Source organism: Serinus canaria, chromosome 8 (assembly GCF_022539315.1).
Source record: "Serinus canaria isolate serCan28SL12 chromosome 8, serCan2020, whole genome shotgun sequence".
Classification (NCBI taxonomy): domain Eukaryota; kingdom Metazoa; phylum Chordata; class Aves; order Passeriformes; family Fringillidae; genus Serinus; species Serinus canaria.
In genome coordinates this window covers 9,897,773-9,914,873 of record NC_066322.1, presented here as the reverse complement: position 1 = coordinate 9,914,873, position 17,101 = coordinate 9,897,773, and the positions used below count along the sequence as shown (strand labels likewise).

Sequence of the window (17,101 nt, the reverse complement as noted above, 5' to 3'; positions counted from 1 at the left end):
CCTCCAGGGGTAGAGGAGCTCTGGAGGTGTCCCTCCACAGCAGAGGGACACTGTAGAGTTGAAAGTCTTTGCAGAACTTTAGAAACAGAGATCAGGACTTGAGTTCCTTTTCTACTTTTTCTGTCAATGGGTTTGGACAAGTCATATTCCCTTAAGAAAGTCATCTGTGATCTCTGGAGCAAAAGACATGGATCTTTTCTTCCAGTCCTGCTCTGTGAGGATCCAATCTTTTTCTAAAGGCCGTGTTTGGACGCAGCCTAATTTTCACATCTTAATTTTATTTTTCTCACATCTTTCTCTGACACACACATACACACGCATGCTTCTATTGGAAAAACGATTTTAATACCCATGGCACATTGTCCTGGTGTGATATAAAATCCAATGACATGTGGCATTTGGAAAAGGTCACTTCCCCCATCAGGATTCATTATCCTACCTCATCCTGGGAAGCCATGGGGTTGCCCCCTCCTCTGCAGACCCCTTGCCCCCTCCCTGGCTACAGGATTCAAGCAGGGAGAGGGGATGAGACATTGGGTGGCCCTGCCATGGACAATGCCAGTGTCAGGCAGTTTCTGCAGCACGGGCTCTTGTTTCTTGTTTGATGCCCTTGCACTTCCTGGTGCCTTCATTTTCCTCCTGCCACACAGCAAGAGACTTACAGGGATGTGTTGCTGGAAAAGCTCTGTGGGGTGCATGGCACTGGGTTTGGCTTTTACTAGCCTTCCCCTGCTCACTGCTCCCTGTTTGTTCCCTGTCGAGTCAAGGCTGGCACTTGTGGAGCCTTTGCTCTGCTTGGTTTCATAAGGGAAACACTCCCCTTCCCTGTTTCACTTGTCCAAATTTTTGGCTGGGTTGGCTGGGAAGTGCCTGTGCGTGCCGGTGCTCACTGCCACCTAGGCAGAACTGAGAAGAGAAACTGGAGAACGCATGGAAAGCCCAGCTCCTCACCAGCTTCCCCACCAAGCATGGGGATGCTCACAGCAGGGCAGGAGTGACAAGCTCTCCTGGTGTTCTTGCATGTTTTTGCCTTTCCTTGGACTTATTTCTGCTCAGTCTTTCCCAGAACCACTTTTGTCCAAACTTTTTCCAGCCCAAGCTGGAGCTATTCCCTGGAAGGCAGAAGGGTGCAGGTCAAACTTACTGTGGAGGTTGTCTAGGGGTTCTTGGGGGATGCAGTCCCTTGCAGAGCTGAGCATGGACTGCTCCCCATGGGCTATTCCATGGGAAGGGAACTGGGAGACAGGACTTTTCCACTTCTTCACTAACTACCTTGGGGTACCTTGGCCAAGTCATAACCCTGTTCCCCAGCTAGAAGGGAGGGGAGAGGTGAGGGTGGGTGCACTGAGTATGCAATGGGCTCCAGGCTTAATGGGAAGGGCAGGAGGAGGGAAGCAGGAGCAGTTTTTAGTGGGGGCAGGAAGATTATATTTGCAGCAGGGAGTGGGGTTTAATGCTTGATGAAGATGGCTTCTCAGAGTGCTGAGGGTGATGGTGACTGGAGCCCCTTCTGCCATATAAACACCAATGAGTTATGGGTACCCCAGCCTCTAATTACACAGTCAGCCCCAAATAGGCTGTGTCTAACGAGGCTGACAGACTAATATCTCAAGAGCCCTTAATGTGTTATCATCTCTTTCTGTATGACCTCATATTTATAACTGCTCTGGTGGGAGGTTGAGAAATGTCCTTCTCTTCCCCAAGCCCCCTCCCCAACTTCCCCCCCCCCCCCAGAACAGAAGCTCTTCAGCCTCATCTGTTAGGATCAGGAGGAGAGAGGCGACTTCTTTCCATCCATCATCAGAGGAGTTCACGCTATTAGATGATTAAAGACATTTTTTATAATATTTGGAAGAGGCTTTGAAATGTCTCTCAAACAGTGTGATTAATGCCTGCTTAACCCTTGTCTGGCTGGGATGGCATGGTGGGGAGGCAGGTGCATCCCAGGGCAGGTCTCCCTGGGCATGTCAGTGGTCACCCAGCCGTTGGGCACCCTAGACCCTGACAAGGTGTGATTCATGAGTGTGGGGCACCTGCAGGAAGCTCTGGCCTCCAGGCAGTTCCTAATGCACCCGGGGACTTTGTGGTTTCTGAGGCTCCAACGGTTGGGGCAGAAGGAAGCACTGTCTGCCCCTCTCCAGCACTTCCACAAGAGGCCCTCGGGCTGTCCCAGTCCAGGTTTGCAAGATGAACCATTCCACACTGATGCTGTGGGTTCCAAGGAAGGGCAAGGAGAGGGGGTGAACAGCCCGTGCCCATTCCCAGCTGGCCTGAGCTGGTGGAGTGCTTGCTTTCTAACTTCCTGTTCTTTTTACTCTGTTGCTCCAGATGAAGTGTCTCACAAAAAAAGATGAACTCTCTCTTAGATGCTCCAGTAGGATCCACCTTGAGGGTGTCACAACCTTGGTCCAAGGTTGCCATAAAGACCCATGGGGCTGATGAACACATGCCCACTGAAATTTGTGTCAGCATTGTCTCATACCTGCCGAAGGCCAAATTACTGGTGTTCCCTGATGTTAGTTCCCTTGGGGGAGTGGAGATTTGGCCTCAGATGGGGGAAGTATGCCCACCTCCTTTGATCATAGGCACAATGTTTCATAATCTCAATTTCTTGTCAATTGATTGCCAGATAGAAGCGACAACCAAAGAGGGCCCCAGGCGTCTGCAACAGCCACTCATCGTATGATTTTAACTCTCCCCCTCTGTAAGTTTGCATTATTTTCTTCTTGTCGTTGTTTTTATCTAAAGAAATCTCCTCTCTCTCCCCCTCCAAAAAGCCTCCTAGAAATTTGAACACCTTTGTTGATTTGGTATTCAGTGTATAAATAGCTAAGAAGGGTTAATGCATGATTAATAGGTGTTTTATTAAAATGGTTACTCTGTCATTATAGAGTCAAAAGGATCAATAGATTTCTGATAATCATGGCTTAAAATCAGCTTTAACACCAGTGCTTATGGGCTTAAAACCTGGGACAGGGCATTTAGAGGACCTGGGCCACGGGGGGGGTGTGGATCTCCTATTAACTCTGTCCAGCTCTTTCATCGCCTGAAGTGTGGCTGTTCAGATAGAGAAAAGTCAACACGGGGCTGCACATTCTGTTACAGTTACCATCTACCTTATTATTGATGGGTATTAAATTTGTCACACCTGAGTGACAGAAAAGGGAAATGGAAAGCAGGAGAAGCTGGGGATGCAGCTGGGTAAATGCTCTTTGTCACAACAGCCAGCAACACCTGAGTGGAGCAAGGCTGGGGCACAGCCAGGCTGTCTCTGATCCATTAGGTGCCTCTGCAAAGCAGCAAACATTGGCCAAGCATCGCCCATCAGGCCTGGCTCTCTCTGAGTTGCACTGCCTCTACACCAGGGTAAGGTGGGGGGGATTCCAGCCTTGCACAGAGGTGAAGTCATGTGCCTGGTGTGAGGCAGTGTGGCAGTGGCCAGGGAGGACTTGCCCAATGCCACCTGAGCCACCTCAGCCCCTGGGGCTGCTTTTCCAGCAGCTGGGTGATGGTGGGTCTGGTTGGCCCAACTCTTTGGGATGTCTGTTCCAAGCTGCTGTTTGGTAACTCCAGGAACACCGTGACAAATCCCAGAGATGCTGAGCTGCCGACCCCCAGCACAAGGTCTCTGCAGGAGGAGGTGCTGTTTAGACAGGCTGACACGGGGGCATCTGAGCCAGCCCAGGCAGGGGGAGTGCAGTGCCCCTCTGCCCCCTCACCGCCCCACACAGCCTCCTCTCCTCCAGCAGAGGGGAGACCCAGAGGTCGTGCAGGGTGTCTGTGGTGCAGCATGGACAGCAATGCAGAATACTGCAAGAGCAACTGGCGCTGTTTCCTGAGTGATTCCTGAGTGTTTCCTGACTGATTTTGGCAGCCTTAGCTGTGGATGTTGGCTAAACCACTCATGTGATGGAGACCTAGACCTGCTGTCTAGTGAGCAGAGCAGATGTTGGTGTGCTGGGACCAGTCCTGGTGGCCTGAAACCTCTCCCCATGCCTCCATTTCTCCCTCCCAAGTGCATCTGCGGCACTTCTGTGCAGCCCAAGGTGTGGCAAGCCTGCCCAAGGTTGGAAACTCTCACTCAGAGTTTGGTGGGATCTGCTGCTCTCTGATGATTTGGCCATGCAGAGTGACTCTGCTGCAGCCCCCCTTGCTCACTCCCTTGCCATGCATGAGGGCTCAGCCCCACTCCCCACCAGTTCTGCTCTCTGCCCAGCCCCACAGCCCAGGCCAGCCACCTGGATTCAAACCAGTCAAGGTGACATAAAGGCAAGGTCATCCTGTTACTTTTCCTTTCTCTCCCCTGCCTCTCCTGCACTCAGCTGCTTCAGGCTGGCTTGAACAACTCCCGCCCCACAAGAAATCCCAAGTTTACCCCATCCAGCTGGCAGGTGCATACCTGGCACAGGGATCTCAGCCCGCTGGGAGGATATTGCTGCCTCCACCTCCCACCCCCACCAGTGCTCTGCATGGGGTTGGGCAGAGACTTTCCAGACTCCCTGCATCCAGCCCTCTCCATTCCTGCCTCATCGCTTATTTCTGGGCTATTATGTTCGACAGGGAGAATTTGTTTCTGTCCGGAGCAGATCCCCGGACATTGTCAAACCTCTGAGGATTTATCATCTTGAGCTTTTGTTTGTGGGTCTCCAGGACCCTCTGCCCCACAGCCAAGCCCAGATGTTTCTCTGTCTCCTCCATGGAGCCTGATGGTCCCCAGGACCACTGACCTTTCTCTTCCCTGATGGATGTCCAGTCATGCAGCTTCCCCACACCCTGGTCACACACACGTATGCAAAGGCTGATGCTGGGGCAGGATGCTGCTGTCACAGAAGCAGGGGACATGTGATGGAAGGTGATGGCTGTGGCTCTTTCTGGCTTTGCTTCCCAGGGCTGCCAAGGGAGGTGGCCCAAGGCAGAGCACGCTGGGCTCCCAGCACAGGAATCTCCTGGGATCCTGAGATCATGTTCAGCCCACCCTGGGACTGATAGGGGAAGCCTGGGCTTGTCCCTTTGAGCCCCCAAATTGCGTCCCTGCTTGCCTGCCTGCTCCACAGCAGCTAAGCAGCTGGAAGGGCTGGGCACAAGCAAGGTGTGACCCCCCCTTGCCCCTGATCTCGGGGGCCAGCAGGGACATACCCTCATGTCTAGTACAGCTGAAACAGCAGCAGCTGCCTGTTCTGAGTGACAAAAGGGTGATAGTCGGGCAACTCTACATCTAAGCAGATGTTCAGCTGCCTAGTGACCAGGGTGGGGAGTCTGGGGTCCCTCCCACCAGGTTCAGGTCTATTAGGGCAGAGCTATTGACTAGCATAGTTAGCAGCTGGGGTTGTGTTTCCAAATCACCACCACTGCTGTGTTAGATGGGACCCCGCTTGTCACCAGCCCCCCACTCACTTTCATCCTGTCACAGAGGCCACTGTGTCACTGACAGAAAGCTGATCTGCAGGGCAGTGGAGTGTGACAGAGAAGGAAAGGGGTGCAGGGCTGGTCCACCAAAGCACCGCCCCTGCAGCCCCATCCCCTCCCTGGCTGCCCACATTCCTCTGCAGCAGCACCAGGAAGGGGGGGACCAACCTTTGGCATGTTTATTGACACTCCCTGAGTTCATACTGTGACTCTACAATCTTTCCCTGAGATTATTAAGAATTAATTGATCACTTTTATATTCCCCCCGATACCCGGTGCTGCTTTGCGACGGGCGGCAGGAGGAGGGAAGGGAGGCGGGAGGAGGGTGGGGTGTGTGTAAAAAACACACTGATAAATGTTAATTACTCTTTTACAGCCCTTGTCAAATTCCAGAGCAAGTCGTAAATTCATTAAACTCTAACGGATTAAGCACATGCAGCTTATTTAGTCGCCATAAACAAGATCATTTGGATGTTGATTTTCCCCTTTTTATTGCTGCAGCAGAAAAGAGGAAAAAATCAGATGAGGGAAGCAGTTGGTGGTTACGAGGGAGTCAGAAAAGTTTGGATTTATTTCATATCTTGTTTCCTTGCTCTGTGGCAGCTCTTTATAGTGTATCAGCCCCTGGGTTGTGCCAGCCTCTTTCCAGGGAGTCTGGCCATCCCAGGAGCCATGTCCATACCCCAAGCAGCATGGACAGCCCTGGGATGGAAGAGCCATGTTGTACAAAGGGTGTCCATGTCCTCTCCATGCTCCAGCAATGCCTTTATGATGCTGAGGCTCTTAAAGACATAAACAAGACCTGGATGAGCAGAGAGGGGGTGCTTGAAGACCTTTCAGTGATGTTTTAGCTTGTGATTGCTTCTCTCCTCTCCATCATGCTGGGAGGTCTCCAAGGGTATGTTGTCTCCAGCAAGGCTTGTCCAAGGCTCTGGGATGCAGGAGTCTGCTCTCAGCCACTCTGCAAAGGATTGTGCAGACCAAGTTAGCATAGAAGCAGCTCTGCTCATTCTGGGATGTTTCAGCTCATTGAATGCTATCCCCAAAGTGCTGACTGTGCCCAAGTGAGATGACCCCTATCAAACTCAGCCAAAAGAGAGAGGAGACAGGAAAGGGAAGTCATGCTGTTAGGCAGGAACGTGGTGCCTTTGGCTGCTCTGAACTCAGGAATGTGGCCCAAGGTCTGCCAACCCACCCAGTAAGCTTGCCATCCTCTGCTTGCCTGTGTTAATAATCCAGGCTGACCTCCTGAGCTGTGGGAGCGGTGGAAGGAGAATGAGAGGAGGGTCACAGAGATTAATTAATACTCAGGATTCTAATTGCAAGTTTCTTTAACACGGGACTTCGAATGAGGATCAGGCCCTGAGTCTTTCTGCCCCTCAGCTGGCCCTGCTGAAATACCCCCTTCTGCCTTGCAGGAGTGGTTTTACTGGGAAAGGGATAGCAAGTGGGGGATAGCTGGTGCTGGGGCACCAGCATCTCCCACTACAGCTCCAGGGCTTGAGACTGTGTGTCCAAAAAGTTGACACACTGCTGCATAAATCTGTCCATGCCTTGAGCTGAATGTTGGAGACATGCTGCCATCCTTAGCGTGCCCAGCTCCCTTCCTTGGTCCAGTGGGACAAGAGCAGGAGGTGGCCTGGAGGACCAGAGGTTCTTTGTGGGTGTCACAGCCTGGCTCTGTGCAGTGGAGGGTGCTCCACAGGTGTGGTGCTGGCAGGAGCCGTGGCACTGCTGGTTTTGTGGTGCTGATCACCCATTTCCAGCAGTGCTGGCCCTGGGACATGGCTCTACCTCTCCAGCCTCTCCTAGCCTCCAGCAAGGCTGTGCTCACCAGGAGCTGCAAGCAGCCATGCACTGCAGGCAGCAGAGGGAACTCTAAACACCTCACTGGAGCATGCTGCCTGGCTGCTGCCAGAAAAATTTTGGGCTTTTACTTTAGAGTCTTCAGCAGCTCTTCACCTAAAGGAGGTGACCTGGGACTGGAGGGGTGCTGACTTGCTCCCACCCCACCTTAGCCCATCTCTGAGATGGTACACACCCAGAAGGTCTGAGCTGTGAGTACAAGCCTAACTGCTCCAGCCCTGCTCTCATCTGCATTAGCCTCTTGAGAGGCAGAGGGAAGGAGAGGAGCTGCCAAAGTGCTCAAATAGGACAGCAAGGAGCTGCCAGCATTCGTAGCCTCATTCCTAGCAAGCATTTGCCTCTCTCAGCCTTTGCATCAAGTACAATGTGCACAGATGCCAGCAGAAGCATCCCTGCCCATCAGGTCCCTCTGTGCTTTCCTGCTGTGTGGAGGTGCCCTCCAGAGATCTCCCTGGGGTTCTGAGTGCAGGTGGGGCATCCAGGGGTTAACGGAAGGAGCATGTCCCATGCTAAGCAGTAGCTAACAGCCACCAGCTAATAACTTTATGGCTTCAAAGCAGGGCATTTATCATGCTGAAGTTTGTTTATCCACAAGTTATATAGCACATTATACCGGCACTGTGTTTGGCTGATAAATTCTCTGTGACAAGCAAGGCTACCAATGGGGACTCACCAAGTCCAAAAGACCAGTAGCTTTTTCCTGAACTCTGTTTTCTGAGATAAGGGTGTTTTTCCCTCTTTTGTTTTGCAAGGAAGAAAGCAAAAAAATTAGACAATCTGTAAACTTGGGGAAAAAAAATATGGAGACTTGTATTTGACAAGTTGTCCAGTGCCATGATGCCCCAGTGGGGGCATAGGAGAAGGTTCTGATCCTAGTGAGGACCAGGTGAGCTGTGTTGGCAAGTGATGCTTATGGGTCCATGGCCTCGTTGGGCATATACTGAGTGAGCACTGACAGGCTCTGGGTGTCTCCAGGAACAGCCTATCTCAGTCCTGTTTGCATTCATGAAGGGTATTATTTTTTGGGGTTTTTTGCAGAAGTATTAGAAGGTGCTCTGGCAGCTCTCTGGTTCTGCACAGAGACATAATTGTAGCACTCATGCCTGTTTTGAGGTTACACATGTGTGCGATTTGTTACTGCTTCCACACAAGTGCTGTGTTCCCCTGTACCCCTTGCTCTGGGTTCAGCTGCTTTAATCCCACTAATAATAATGACCTTCACATTTCTGGCTTGCTCTATCACAGGAGCCAAACCCACTTCGCAAACATTAACAAGCTCAGCCTCCCAACTCCATGCAAACATGATAGGTCAGGATTACTTTTCCTGCTGCAGTGGTGGGGAAACTGAGGCGTAAAGCAAGGAGTATGCTGACCTGAACCCCTTTGCTTTAACCTGTAGACTTCACTCTGCTCCAGTTTGAACCAGCGTAGCCTTTTGTAGGTCTCACCTCTGGAGCAGGATCTGGGGCTAGTGGGATGCAGTGGGACAAATCCTGATGCCAGGACCTGCCTCTGGAACGCCACTGACGGTTCTTGAGACAGCAGATGTTCCTCCTGCTGGGGAGGGGGGGACACACTTTGGGGGTTGTGGTGTGCCAGCTCATCCTGGCCTTTTCCTGTGGAGCCGTGCCCACAGTGCATGTGCCCCTGCCCTGCTGCAACAAGCAGAAAGCCCCCACCATAGTCCAGTGTCCAATGCCCAGGCAGTGGGTATCTGGGTGCCCAGCTCCCTGCATGAAACATGCTCTGATGTGTGTCTGCAGGGGCTGCCCGCTGAAGGCACCTTGGTGCATTTACCTGTGCGCACACAGGTGTGCGTAAGCACGGATCGATGAGTGCACTGGGTGCATCTCCATCTCCAGTGCCGTGTTAAGGTCCATCCGTGGCTGCCCATCCACATGGCCATGTTGGACATGCTGCCATCCCAGCCTGTGCACCTCTGGCTGCATCCCTGCTGCATCCCCAGCTGCGTACCTGTGCCGGCGTGCGCGGCCGGCCGTGGATCTGCATCGGTGCCTGCGTGCAATGGCCCCTGCAGGCTGTAAATACTGGCAGTGTGGCGGGGAGGTTGAGCGGTTTATGGCTCAAGGTCAGGCCCGTGAATCATAAAAAGGTGTCGGAAGGAGCATTAACTCCTAGCCTTCGCTTGGTCTCTGTGTGGTTTCAGGCGGGGCCCCGAAGGCAGTGATTAAAGGGTGCACCTTCCCCTTTCAGTTTTACGGTAAAAGGAAAGCAGTAAATTAGAAGCCCACAGGCTGGGGCAGCCCAGGTCCCAACAGCACAACAGCTAAGCAAGAACCTGCCGTGCGCCCCGAGACTCCGCCGCTGGCTCTGCACACCCCCAGCACAGCCCCCACACAGCCCCTTCCCATGGCAGCCCCTTTCCAAGGAGCAATGTCCATGTGGTGGGCATGGTAAGGGACATCCCTCCATCCTTGCCCAGCAACAGTTTGGGGTGGCCGGGGCTGTTCAGTCCTGCTCACCCCACAGAACAGTAGTGCCTCTTGCTCTGCACCTTTTTATGACTCCGGCTGTAATTAACTCCAGTAATAAATTTTTTTGAATCCAAATAGATATAATTAACATTTAATGCCCCTGTTTTCTTGTGAATTGTCAGGACTATTAAGAGCTGAGTATTGATTGAAGAGGCATATGTTTCTGCTGCTGAGGTGGGACTGCTGAGACAGAGGCAGAGAGCCCTGATAAAATGGTCAGGTCCTGTCCCACATCTGGACCTCAGGACAGTGAGTTGAGGCTGGGGAGACTTGGGGCAACATTCAGCACTGCAGGGCTGACCCTGCCCCAGAGAAGCAGGGAAGAAGCAATGAAGGTTGTCTTATTTTTTGCCCACCACTCAGCTATAGGTACCCTCCAGAAATGTGGCCTTTGATGAGCACTCAGTCATGGGGCACTGCTGCCAGCATATGCTCTAAACTCGCCATCTCCTGGAGAGGGTTTTCCGAGACAGAGGTGTGAATACACCCCATTCCTTTCTCATACCAGATCCTGCAGCTGACCCAGCTTGCAGCTGTCCTACCACCCTGGCTCCACCACTACCATCTACCATGAGACATAGAAACAACACCTTCCCTGAGCTGCTGCTGTTGCAGCCAGTCCTGATAAGGCACTGTATGAAGGGCTGGGCCACTGCCAGACTGATTTCTCCCAGCTCCTGACAGGGCCAGTGCACATCAGCCCCAGGATCACTGCAGGTACTGCAGCCTTCTGGCCCTGCTTTCCAGTGGGAAGGCTGGCGCGGGGCAGTCATATGCTGTGGCCCATGTCCCTGGACTGAGCATTAGATGTCTCTGAGGAGGAGAGGAAGGGAGCCTTGCAGCATGCCAGGAGAGAAAATACTCCTCCTTTCCCTTAAAAAAATGTGCTTTTTCCTCTGGGGAATGGCATTGCGGAGCCCTGGAATTGACGCAGCTGCCAGAGGTGATGGATGGTGCCAGCTGATGGAGCAAAGCGGGTCAGCAGAGCAGAAACCAGCAGGCACAAAGAGAGCATCCCTGCTAACCAAGGCAGGCGGTGACACCCTGTGCCGGGTCTGGGCCCACAACAGCCCCCTCTCTGTTGGGCTGGAGAGTTGGCACAGCTGGAGTACCTGGGGTGCCATCCTGCGATGCCCCCGGCCTCACCCCAACTGCACCCGCCAACAAGAAGGGCCTTTCTTCATCTCCACACAAGCCCTGATTGTTCACATGCTTCCCCTGCTGCTGCCTTGCTCTTTTGCCCTTCCCAGAGATGGTTCTGTGAGGAAATGGAGGATTTGCAACATCTGCATGACCAGAGCTGCTGGGACTACAAGGTTTCAAAAGGAACTGAGACTTCTCATGTGAGTCCAGACCAGGTTGTCTTGGTCCCCTCAACAGCCCCATTCCAGGACATCTCAGTTCCCTCAGCAGCTATGCTGTGTGGCTGTGCAAGCCCACAACCCTATCTCAGTTTCCCCACCAGTGGCTGAGGTCCTGCTTCACTTTTGCAGGTGTGCCAAAGTGAAGGTCCTGGTTCACTTTTGCAGCTGTCCTTTCCACTCACAGGAGAGCAGGATATGTCCCCCTCAGGCGTGGGCATGTGGGTAGGATCAGGAGGAGATCCCAGCAAAGGCAGGCCATACTAAGCTGTAGAAAGGAAGAGCTCTTTGGAGGGTTGCAGTAAAACAGCATGCAGTGAGCCCCAGGCTTGAGACTCAGGACTGCAGGATGCTCTGTCTCACTTGTGGGGTCAGCAGGATCTTCACCTTCTTTTCACCCAAGCATTAGGAAGAGAAAAAGCTCCTGCCTCAGCTGGGAGGCCAAATTTTTGCTCAGATTCCCTGGGACAGAGGCTTACAATGTCCTCCAGGGATGCGGAGCTGCATTGTCCCTCCTGCAGGCTGGGGACACTGAGCAGGTCCCCCACAGATGTGTGTCAGGAAGGAGCCCAGGCATCCTGGCTCCAATCCCATGCTCTGTCTCCAGCTGAAGGATGTGTGCTAGCTGGAGCTGCTAGGCTGAGGGATGTATCTCTGGAGGGATCTGAACCCTGAACTGTCAACTTTGCTCTCCAGCAAACCCAGCTGCTCAGTCCCTGTGCAGCGCCGCCAACTGCTGCTCCAGCAGATGTGAAGAGGAGGAGTGCAGGGAAGGGGCTCAGCTTCAAATCGATTCTGAGCACTGTGATAAGAATCTCTTATCACCCTTGTCTTTGTAATGGCTGGGACTGAAATGCTGGGCTGAGTATAAGTCAGGTTTTTGCAGACCAGAGGTGAGGAGGAGACAGGGCACAGCAGGGAGCAATTGTGGCTCTGGAATGAGGTCCCAAGGCTTTGAGTTCCTGCTTGCTCTCCAGTGACACTCTAAACCAGCTTTTTTTTCCCCAGCCTTGGACCTGCCCCCAGCTTCTTTCTCCAGCTCCTTCCAAAGAAGAAGAGCTCCCAGTGACACAGATGAAACACAGTGAAGGAATGGGTCCAGCACATCCAGACCATGCATGGTAGTTAGGGGCACAAAGAAGAGGGGTCCTGGGGGCTGAAGAAGAGCAGTTCTGGGGGCTGAATATTGCCAGGAGAGACCAAGAGTGAAAGGAAGCACTGAGAATTTCATGCTCCCATGTCTGCAGCTTCCTCCAGCTTTTCCCCACCTTCCCCTGAGCCAGGCTCAGCCCCATCCCCATCCCTTTAAGGGGTGCAGCACAGAAACCCAGGTTCCCAGGAGCCAGTGGTACCCAGGAGCCAGTGGAGCTGACAGGGATCTCACAGGGATTTCCAGGCCTTTGGGAATTCCCTCTGTTGCTATCCAAAAGCAATGGGTAAGGGAAAGGGGACTGCTAAGCTTATATTCTCCAGGTGTATTAGACTACCTCAGTGACAGCACTGAGTACCTTTATTTGTAAGAGGCTCCCCCGGTGCCCTGCTGATGTTCTGCCTTTAACCCTCAAGCTTCTTCCCTGCATTTATTAACTGTTGGTTGGGATTCCAAGGTCATCAAGCCTTGCAGAGGTGCAGATAAAATCTAAGGCTGCTGCAGTCCCTTGCATCACCAGCCCCACCAATCCCCTTGTCTATCTACAAACTCTCTCGTCCTGCTAACTTCTCTGGCAGACAAGCCCCAGAAGGTTAAACAGCAACAAGGCCACTTCTCTGTCTTCCTTCAACAACCATGCAGCTGGGGGATGTGTCAGCTTTCCACCTGCCACCCTGTTCCCTCACAGCAGTGGCTGTGTGGGATGCCCTGCTGCCAGGTGGGGATAGCCAGGCAGAGACCTCAGCACTGAGGAGGGCAACACCGTTCCAAAAGGCTTGTCCAGGGTCTGCAGCTGCCTGGGAGGTTTTTCTGCTGGTTCCACAGTACTGGTGTCAAAAAAAACTTTCTTAAAGGATCTCATGAGCCCCCTGCACATGGTGCCCTGTTAGTGGGAGCTCTTAGCCCGGGTGAGGTGCCCTAGTGCATGGGAGAGCTGGGGACTTCCACAGAGGGGGCTTTGTTGGGCACAGCAATTTTTCTGCTGGAGAGGACAACTCTGAGCAATGGATTCATTTTTCCTGTCATGTACCAGATCCAGGTTTCGTGGCTGTTTGGTAGTCACAGAAATGGCCCACCACTCTCAAGAGACACTTCAGGACTTGCCCATTTAATTCCAGCAGGAGCAGTGTCACGTCGAGAGAAATTGGCCCACCAGAGGATTTATTCATTTCTCCTTCCCTCTGCCTCCTGACAGGGGCTGTGCTGAGATCCTCAGAGTCATTTCGCTAAAGCCGAGGGGAGCTTAGTGCTTAAATGGTTTTCATGCCACAGAGAAGTTTAGTGCTTGTCAACAAGTCCGAGGTCTTGCTGAAAAGCCTCAGCAAAACAGAGCAGCAGGGAGATGAGGAGAGTAGGCACCAGTGCTGGGAAGGGGGAGCACATGAACCACATCTCCAAAGCACCTGCATACATATGAACATTGCATATCCAGCTCTAGGTATCCCCACCAGAAAATTTGGCTGCCCCACTCTCCAGCAAGAATTGTATTTGGTCCAGCTCTTAAGTTTAAACCTCATGGAAAAACCTTTAAACCTCACTAATGTGGAAAAACAGAGCTGGCCTGTAGTTTTCAAGCCCTTGCGTTTGTAGACTCTTGCAGAAATGGATGTACACAACTCTTTTGTGTGCTGTATTCAGCAGGATGCGTTTCCTGCTGAGGCAAGCCCAGAGCTGGTGGGGCTGAACGCTGTTGCAGTAACGTGCTGGCTCTGCAGATGGAGATAGCAGAGCTCAGAAACTAAACCAGCTCTGCATGCTACTGAAAAAGCCTGCCCTGCCTGGGGAGGACAAGGAACACACCCTCACCTCCTCAGGCATCCCAGCTGCCCCACTGGGAGGAGAAAACCTTAAAGTAAATTTCTTTCCTTTTTGGGGAGCTGGATTTCCTGGGTATGAATTAGTTTGAGTGTGGGATAGCTCAGTTCAAGTTCTGGGACACAGATCTGATCCACAGGGTGGATCTGCAAGGCACGTGACACAGGCGAGCTGGCAGTGCCAAGGTCTGGAGGCCACTCATTCTGTGGACTCCTGGGAAGCCGCCCCTCACTTTGGTGGCAGCACAAGGAGAAAGGAAGCACAGATAGCAGGGCAGGCTGTCCTCACCATGGGCATGCTGCAGCAATAGCAGCCCCCCAGCCACCTGCTCCTATGGGATCTGTGGGTGACAGGGGGTCACTTGAGTCAAACGTTTGAACAGGTTTTGGAGGAAGGCTGGGTAACTTTATGGGCAAAAATAGCATTTACAGCCCTGCTGGCTGAGGCACTGATCCACGGGGAGGGGAGACCTCTTCTCAGGAAAAAAAAAAAAAAAAAAATCCCACATAAAACAGAATCTGACCTCCACCCTTCCCAAAGGCAGGATTGGCTCCATCCTTTTATTGAAGAATCCTTGGTGGACTGATCCCCCATGAATCTGTGGGTCAATCCCACCTGGCACAGTGAGCATTCCTGTGCTGGTGAGGTGTAAACTCACCTGGTGTAAACTCATTCTTCTCCACAGATTATTTAAGCCTTTAATTTTCATGGGAAGCATCAAAGATTTCCTTTCCTGACCCCACTCCATGGCTTTACCCTGACATCCACAGTGGCTGCCATCCTTGGCAGCTTCCCTGCCTGACAGGCAGGGATGGCAGGCAGCCCTGCACACACCCCATGCTGTTTTCCCATCACCTGCCATGGGGCCCGTATGTTTTCATTTAGTCAACATAGGGAAAAGCTGTAAAACATATGTCTGCTTCCCAAGGAGAGGGAAAAAAATTACTCCAACAGCTTGGTCCAGTTAACAGCTTGGGCTCTTGACTCTGCAGTTGGTTTTTGCAGGCACTTTGTTTCATGCTCCACATTAGCTGGCCCCCATCTCTGGCTGAGCCAAGGTGTGCATCTGTGGGGAGGGATATTTGGGAGCAAGGATGCTTGTGGGGGAAAGGATCCCCAGGATCTCAGGGAGCATGGTGGGGCTGTGCTGCCCCCTGAGAGCAGGCAGGCAGGAGCCCTTTCCACCCCACCCTTTGCGGGCTCCTGCCAGCACAGCTCCCCATCCATCCCATACATTTACCTAACGCTAATGAGACGTATTGATTGGAATGATGGGATTTGTAAAGGTCGCAGGGTTAAAGTACATAAAACCAGCCTTTCTGGAGCTGCAATATCAGGGCCGATGGGTCTGGTGGGAGAGATTAAAGGCCTCGTGCTGCAAGAATAGAGAGAGCTGACAGCAATTACATTTCAGATGTGTGCATAGTTATAACCCCCTCTCCTTGCAAGACAGGCAACCACGTCCCCACCACTGCGGAGCAGGTCTCCAACATCCCCCATCTCCCCTTCAAAATCAAGATTCCAACAGAGCAAATCAGGGAATGAAAGAACGAGAGAAAATGTGTAAGGGAGAGAGAGAGAAAGATTGAAGACCCCATTGGAGAGGTCATGCCCAGCCCTGTCCCTCTGGTTTGTGTCCCTGTTTTGGGCTTCCCAGCTGAGTTGTTGTGGCACTGCAATATGCTAAAGTTGATGAAATGTGAACTCTGAAAACACCATGGTCCCTTTTGTTAGGGCAGGACTCCCACTACTGGTAATGAGATCATCTGGCAGGTCATTAGAGATCTCTGTCCCCTGGAAAGGCTCATGTTCAAGGGCTGGAGGAGTCCAGATCCCCAGAAGCACAAGTACAGTTGGCTGGAGGTTTGTCCCAGATCAGGGTTAACAGGTCTTGGAGTAAGAGACAAATAAATCTGGACATTACTTTTCTAGAGGTGTTTCTCAGCCATATGGGAGACACACAGGAGCTCTGTCTCTTGTGTTCTACTCTGGGTTGTGCCCATAAAAGTTTATTCCTAAATCCTCAGAGCCAGCCCAGCTCTGGTGGAGCCATCTTACTCCATCATCCCTCCTTGCAGTCCCCCCTCTACACCACGTGTTTGTTTCTTGGGCCAAAACGGGGAGAAACACAGCCAGGAGAGTTGTATCACCTGAAGGTGGTGTGCTTTTTACATTGCAGGTTCTTGGCAGTGGTTATGAGGGGCAGGGAAGTAAAATGTGCCTCAGGGTCTTTCCTGGTTCTCCAGAGGAAACACATAGAGACACAAACTAGGCTAAGGGATGTGCTGTGTTAAGGATCAGTGTTGACAATATTACTACACACAGAAACAGCTGAATTATCTCCATGAGTGACCTTCATTAGCCCAGCTCCAGACAGGAGGATGCTCAGCTCAGGGACCTTTCAGCCCCAGCTCATCTTGACTTCACATCACCCACCATTCCTCTCACAGCAGGATTAACACCAGAGGCACCTGGGACTCCGGAAGCCTGGCTCCATCTGGCATTACACCAAGCCAAGAACACGAGCAGGGGCTGCATTCCCCTGGGGATGAATCCTAGAAGGGAAAAGAAGCTATTTACCATGCAAGGAAAAAGGCACATTGCTCTCTGGTAACTAGCTTTCAGGCTCAGAGCCTTTGCCTGGTGCCAAGGCAGGACTTAGCACATGGAGTGACAAACCAGAGATCTTCACAACTCCTGCAGGGCACTTCTGCACAGCAACATTCCCCTGCTGCCCACCCACACATGCTGGAGATTCAAATCCTTCCCCAGAGCCCTGCCAAAAGGCCTGCCCTGGGCAGCAGGGACTTCCCCAGGGCTACAGCTCATCACCAGGCACTCACCCATGCAGCTTGGTCTTTATTTATCCCTCCTGCACACACTCGTTCCCTCTCAGATGGTAATGAGTGGTTTGCACTGGGAACTAAATGAAGTTGATTGCCCACTGGTGTCTGCCATTAGTGGTAATTAGTTAAAACATCAGAGTATAAACAGTAAATTGGCTCTAA

General features: G+C 52.3%; 1 protein-coding gene across 3 annotated transcripts in view; it reads left to right on the top strand.

Moving 5' to 3' along the window:
* The window catches only part of RNF220 (ring finger protein 220), a 212,552-nt gene that overhangs the window by 81,770 nt on the left and 113,681 nt on the right, over nt 1-17,101 (top strand). Inside the window, exon 2 of one of the 3 annotated variants that reach the window (XM_030226610.2) lies at nt 2,630-2,704. The exons of the other annotated variants lie outside the window; for them this stretch is intronic. Coding sequence (XP_030082470.1) covers nt 2,630-2,704 — 75 coding nt within the window. The remainder of the gene's footprint in view (nt 1-2,629; nt 2,705-17,101) is intronic. 3 annotated transcript variants of the gene reach the window in all.